The sequence below is a fragment of the Phaethon lepturus genome, unplaced genomic scaffold (assembly GCF_000687285.1).
Source record: "Phaethon lepturus isolate BGI_N335 unplaced genomic scaffold, ASM68728v1 scaffold26996, whole genome shotgun sequence".
In the NCBI taxonomy this organism is placed as follows: domain Eukaryota; kingdom Metazoa; phylum Chordata; class Aves; order Phaethontiformes; family Phaethontidae; genus Phaethon; species Phaethon lepturus.
Genome location: NW_010546007.1, coordinates 9,323 through 16,085, shown reverse-complemented (window position 1 = coordinate 16,085; position 6,763 = coordinate 9,323). Strand labels below are relative to the sequence as shown.

General features: G+C 53.2%; 1 protein-coding gene across 1 annotated transcript in view; it reads right to left on the bottom strand.

Moving 5' to 3' along the window:
• SOCS7 (suppressor of cytokine signaling 7) overlaps positions 1–6,763 on the bottom strand; it is a gene marked incomplete at both ends in the record, with an annotated part of 12,702 nt that overhangs the window by 1,798 nt on the left and 4,141 nt on the right. The window contains 4 exon segments of the mRNA XM_010289166.1: positions 1,623–1,751; positions 4,992–5,160; positions 5,600–5,730; positions 6,494–6,595. Of these exon segments, the coding sequence (XP_010287468.1) occupies positions 1,623–1,751; positions 4,992–5,160; positions 5,600–5,730; positions 6,494–6,595 (531 nt within the window).

The window sequence follows — 6,763 nt, the reverse complement described above, 5'->3', positions numbered from 1 at the left end:
CTAAATATTCTCCCACTAAAAAAAAAAAATAAAAAAAAAATCAGGCATCAGTGCAACTTTGTTTTTCAAGGATCCAGGCGCAGCGGCTCCAAGAAGCACCCGGGTCCAACGCTGCACCCAGATGGAGAGGTGCAGGACATCTGGCTGGCGGCTCAGAGGGGGGACCAGGCAGCAAACAACTCCTCAGCAGGTGCACAGCAGTGTTTGGGGGGGGTAAATTTTATTTTTGGATGGTATTCTTCTAAAGCAAGTCCTTTCTTAAGGTATTTGCCTGTAGTCCTAAGCCCTCAAAGCCCTCTTCTCAGGGGGAAGAGATCTCAGGATCAGGAAGGTAAAGCGTCTTTAAGTTGAGAGGATTTTTTGAAGGCAGGGTACATTGCAAAACCAGCTTTACATCCCTCTCCTCCCCAAGGCATGGCCACGTTATAAATCAGCCTCCCAGTTACTGGCAGTGTCTGCAGCAGAGGGCAACACTGACCAGCTCTGGGCTGGGACTCCAGTGCTGCCAGGATCCCTGAAGAAGGAACATCCCACCCCGCCTCCCCTCCAGGCTCTTCTAGACCAGAAACTCTCTGGGCCGAACCCTCTCCATGCCGCAGTGCCATGGCGAGGCGGCTGTCACCATTAGGGCCTGCAGGCATGATGGCAATACGGATAAGACACAAATTTACTATAATTTCACTTGCAGATTTAGCAAAGCAATCGTCACACTCAGTCCTGCCCTTCTCTGCATCACCGCTCACCCTCCCTCCAGATTCTGTCCCTCACTGTCGCTCTCTTGCAAGTAAGGGGCAAATTTGCCTATTTGGCAGACTCTTCCCTTCCTTTCACGTTGGATTTTTTGGCTAGCTCTCTGGTACACTAGGACAGACTAGCAAAAACCAGAAAAAATAGAGATACAGAAGATACTGGTCCAGTTGCCTGCCCAGATTTAGCAGGAGGGAGGTGTGAGCCCATTTAAGGAACCAGAGTTGGATGGATGGGGAAAAAAAGCACTCTGCAATCCCAACAGCATGCCATCAAACACGCTTCAACAAAGCTTCCCTAACACTCCCTCCTTGCTTGCAAGCACCTGCCTGTTGATGGGCTCTGGCATCACGGTCCCCCCCAGGGACTCTGAATCTACAGTATTTATCTCTTGAGGCTCACTTTGAGCTCACACTTGGAAACGCTCCCACACACTCAGCTTCATGTCTCTCCCCTCAACAGCCCCAGGTGGGTCTCAGCTAAGGGAGAACTGGGAAACTACAAAGCATGGAGTGATTCCTAAGAAGAGCAGTACTGAGACTGGGGGAGGGAAGAAAGCAGAGTTTTAGTAGCCAAATAATTGCTTGTTGAGGGATTAGCTTTCCAGTCTTCAGCTCCATTTGTCAGTGTGAGATGGTATCACGTTTCCATACTCCAGGAAAGAAAGGTTTGGGAAATCTCCTTACCACCATGAGTAAGTGGTGCAGCCGCTGAGAGAGACCTGCTCCTCAGGATCCTTCTGAGAAGCCAGTGGGCAAGGGTGCAGACCAGGGCACAGAGCACAGCAGACCAAAGCCACATTAAACTGTCTCTCTAGGACAGACCAGCCGCTGATCAGAGCAAAACATCCCCCAGACTCAGAGTGGGAGACTCACCTGGAACCCTGGATCGGAGGAAGTAGAGAAACTTCCCGTTTTTGGAGTGCATGATTGCTCTCTTTATGAACTCCACCACAGACTGGCAGCGGTCTTCAAACTTAGGATGGCACCACAGGCTGAAGGTCCCTTCCAAGAGAACAGAAAGAGTGTCACGTTATAGGAGCACTGGTGGCAAGAGGAGACATTTAGTCATGAGTTGATGTTCTCAAAGACCAAGTGAATGCCCCAGGCTGACTACTTCAGAGCAGGATGAGGCAGGGCACTAAGAAGAAACACCAGTGGCACCAGCTTGCAAGGATGCTGTTCTACTGGAACCAGTGCTCTCCAAGAGCTGAGGATACGCAGAAAGACGTTAATAGCGTGACCACTGTAACCCAAGCGTGGCTACAAGTCATGCTTGCCTGAGCTTGTAAACAGCCTGCAATGACTGCTAGGTCTAAAACTTAAAACTATCAGAACACACAGAGCATTAGCAGAGAGTGCAGAGGAGCAGGGGTATCTCAGCAGCAGCACTCCCAGAGAAAGCTAGTGCATCTGAGCAGTTAAGGCCACACGTAGATGTGTGTAAAAACAGCGATCCAGGTGCTGAAGTCCTCTTCCGCCAGCCCTACGGCTGTCAAGGATCACTTAGAGCAGGCACAGGAACGGCTCCGTGTTCTAGCCAGCTGCTTCAAACGCCTGAATTCAACTTACTGGCAAGCTAGAACCAGGGTCGAGATGCACCGACACAGTCCCACCCATACCGCTATCCGACACGACGCATGCATTGAGCTCAAGTGGCAAACAAGGAAACCGGAGATGGGCAACACAGGGCAAGCAGGCCCTCTAACCTGTTTACGGATCTCTAATTAGCTTAGTTGAAGCCTCAAGCCAGACCAGTCTCACGATCTTTGTGCTGCAACCAGACACCCCCCTCCTCGCACCAGAACGCAGCCCTGTTCATCCCCCTTACTCGCCAAAATGCTGCCTGCATCCCCCCATGCACCTCCCTTTCCACCTGCAGATTTGTCAGTGCTCCAGCAAGAGCCACCGCAGAGCAGAGCTTCACCAGGAGCAGCAAAACGGGCAAAGAAGGGCGCAGTTTAGGATGGAGGCCAGGCTCACGCCTGCGGGGGGGCCAGATTCTGGCAGGAGGTGTGTGACACCACTCATCTGCACAAGCACTGTAACCCAGAGCCAGAAAGGCAGCCGAGAGACTTGGAAAACACCCTGCATCCACGTGAATTATGAGTTTGGCTACACCTCCTCCTCGTGCTAAGGAGACCATGTAGCCAAATCAGAGGTACCCAACACGTACTTCAGCCCAGGGACTTTTTGGAAGAGCAGCTCCCCCAGCATCATCACAAGCTCCGCAGCACCAACCTGCTACAGGAAAACTAGCGGAAGAACCTCTGTAGGATGTCCAGCACTTACAGCTTTCTGCAGGGAGGGTGGCAACCAGCAATACAGGGGCTGTATAAAGCCCAGAAAATTTAAAACATCATCTCCTCTCCCCACAGCTAGATCTGGTAAGTTTTATTGGGAAAAGATGCCTCTCCCCCCTGCCACAGACCAGTTTGAGAGCAATAATCTAGGTTAGCATCTGCTAGACATGTCAGTAAGCACAAAAATGAGTAATTCCTCTTGGGAACCTGAGATCTGAACGAGCTCTTAAAAGTGACCAGTAGATGCAAAGGACGAAGCACAAACACCAGCCTCCCCAGCTCGCCTACTCAGCTCGCCAAAAAAGCCACAAAAATTCTGGTTTCTTCCTCTCATCTACCCGAAACCTGAAGGTCAAGCATTTATCTCTCTACCATTCCCCCAGCCTCACCATTTGTCATCTTCATTGGTTTATCAAAGTGCTCAGCTCTGCAGTTTTCCACACTGCCGCAGCACAGTCAGCACGAGGCAGCCAGTCCTGGGGGGAGCACAGGGCTGCCGACGCAGACCGAAGCGCTGCACCCAAAAATGAAATCCTTGATGCGGTGCCACGGCTGGGAGGGCTGCTCTAGGGAAGGTGGCAGCACCAGCCTTCAATCCATGCGGCAAGAAGGACAGCTTGAGGAAAAGGAAGGACATCTGGCTAAGGAAGCTCCGAGAACAAATGTATCCTGGCCTCAAAATAAGAAGCCAGACCAGCAGCAAGAGAAGTTTGCTCCAAAGCTCAATTATGAAAAAGTACCCACTGTACAGGCAGCCTCACATCTCCAGCTGCAAGAGCTTCAGTAATTTCTGTAAGGACAGGGTGATGAAAATCCTTCCTTCTTACGCAACGGTCAGGGACAGGGGAACTGGCTCTAGACGGGCTAGAATTAACGCTGGGGCAACTTTCCATCAGCAGGGCTCAAGACCAGAAGCACTGCCAGGTTTCTTAGCTCTGCACCTGCAACGCGAGCAGAAGTGGAGGAATTACAGAATCATAGAATCCTTTAGGTTGGAAAAGACCTTTAAGATCGAGTCCAACCGTTTGGAAGACAACAGCAGCATCCCTGGGGCAAGGGCAAACAGGAGAAAAAGATGAGCTTTGCTCTGAAAGGTTGCAAACCACTGTTTTCTCCAGCAGGTTGTCTGGGAAGCCTCTGAACCCATTATTTGCAGGCACATTTAATGACAAGGCTCTGTAGGCAGCTGTTATTAAAGCTTGCCCACTGGTTACAGGGCAGCTTCCCCTCGTGCATCGAGCCCCTCGGGCATTTTGCTGGTCCGAGGACAGCTGTGTGCACAAGGGCTCAATACAGAAAACCACACACGGAGGTGAGCAGGCAAAGCGTGCGGGTGAGGTGAGAAGCAGCCCACGCAGGAGGGGAGCGTAGCAGGAAGAAAGGGCACGAACAGCGTGCCAAGAGTTCTCGGAATAAAAACCCACCAGGGTGGAGCTAAAACCTCAGCCTGGAACCGACTGCAGCTGGTACCACCGCCGAGCATCCCTTGGATGGGGGAGAACAAAGCAAGGTGACAAGCCACAACATCAAGAGATCACCTCTCATTTCACAGTGAAACAAGCTTCATTTCAGGAAGCACTGAGAGCTACGAATGATGGCTCTTGCTGCACATCGCGTCTCAGCGACACGGGATCCCAAAGACCTTGCCATCACCATTTTCTTTGAGTCCAGTTTTGCAAAGCAAGGCCTGAGGACAGGCACATACACAAGACTCCCGTATTCCCCAATTTCTCACAGTTATAAGGAGAGCTGTTGCTTGAGGCACAAGAAGCAAAGTCAAATGCAGCTTCTAAGGCCTCTTGCAGAACTTGCATTGCTGCTGCTCCCCCTCCTCTGCCAGCTCGGTGCCCAGAGCACTGCTCTGGGACCCCGCAATCAGACCGGTCCCCAGCCACAGGCCTCCGCTGGCAGCGGCAGCCCTAGACCTGCCCGTGGCTCTTACCTCTGTAGTGCTCCATCCTGGTGTGGTGGGTGATGCCCTGCGACCGAAAGCTGAGGCTCAGGATGTAACGGGGGTCAGAACTGTCTCGAACCAGAAAGGAGCCGTCCGGCTTGCCCTTCAGCTTCATCTCTGCGTCCTCCCAGTTCATCGGTCCCCAGTACCACCCGCACTAGGAAAAGAGGCAGACAGGACATCAGCAGATACCAGCAAGAAAGATTTTATCAGCAACCAAACACAATACAATTTTCTCTTCCTGTTACTCCCCTTTAAATGCCAAAATGGAAGTGCCTGGTTGTATCCACCCAGGAGCATGGACGGTTGGGACTCGCTGCTCCTGGATGAAAGCGCACCATCACATCCCTTACAACCCACAAGCGGTGAAAGGACAGATGAGACTACAACACCCCTTCCACGCACAACAAAATGCTTTTCTAGATTCAAAGACCTCACTGGGAGAAAGGCAGGAGGTTTGCTGCGTTTTTTTCAGTCCTATCCTAATCTTACGCTCCTAAGTCTGTAAAAAGGATGATCAGTCCCCAAAAACGGAGCCTAGACCTGCAGTCTTTTCCTTCTGGCTGCCACCGTCACCCCCGCCACGTTACCGTTACCTTCTCCAGCTCTCGCAAGCTGGCTGCGAAGCTGCTGGAGTCCGGGCGGTAGAGCGGACACTGCAGGTGTGGGGCAGGCTGGCCGGGCATCGCCTCCATCGGCCTCAGCGGGACAATCCGTGGGAAGGCGTCTGCAGAGGGAGAAACAGCCCGGGCTACGGTCACCCGCGGGGAGCCCACCCCAAGGACGAGCTGCCCCGTCCCCCCGTACGGCTCTGGAGGGCAGGGCAGGCGGGGCAGAGCTGCAGCGTGGAGGAGGAAGCTGGGCTGACCGATGGAAGGACAACGTCCTTGGGAAGGACACGGCCGGAGTCACTACCTGGCTTTTCCAAGGTGACTAACTCAGTGCCTTCACCTGCTATTTCCTTATGCCAGCTCGGAGGGAAGGCAGGGAAGTGCCAGGCAGCACAGACTGGAAGGAATGAACACGCATCCTGAAAAAGGGGCAGTTAAAGCCCTCTGGGTCCTGAAGGAAACCAAGAGCAAAAGGGTAGATGCACAGGAAACATCCTCGTGTGCTGTTCAGCTGGACCGCACCCCAGGCTGGCTGGGAAAGCTGGGGCTCCTGCACTGATCCTTGCTCCCACGGCTCTTTTCCAACATTGCCGACACTCGCTAACACATTACCTGACGCAGCACAAGTGGGGGTGGTTTTTTGAACCCAAGAGAAACCAGAGGAAACGGGAGATGCGAGCCACACCGCGCGGAAACCAGAGCCTTGACACAACAGTGCCCGAGCACTCAGCAGCGTAGGACTGCGTGACCCTGAGCGGCAACGCAGGCAGCACCGGTGCTGTTAAAGCTTGAAGTGCAGCCTTAAAGTTTACCAAACACCCCCAAAGTCCAGATCCCTTGAAGGGAAAGCCAGAGCCTTGCCGCTAAAGCTAAGCTGACCTGGGGCGTGGGGCGGAGGAGGCGGAGGCAGAGGGAAAGACTGCAGGGAGGAGCCCATCGGACCCACTAGGACAGATGTAGGCAGCGTCCCACTGATATCATCTAGGAGAGAACAGAGGCAAGAGAGATTCAGAAAACAGGAAAGCGAGCTCTGCACTGCCGAGCACCTGAGAACACAGCCCGAGCAAGCGGCACTCGGCGCTGCCTGGAGAAGCGAAGACGGAGCTGCCCACCGGCGGCACCGCACCAACCTCCTCCGGCTTCTTAGGG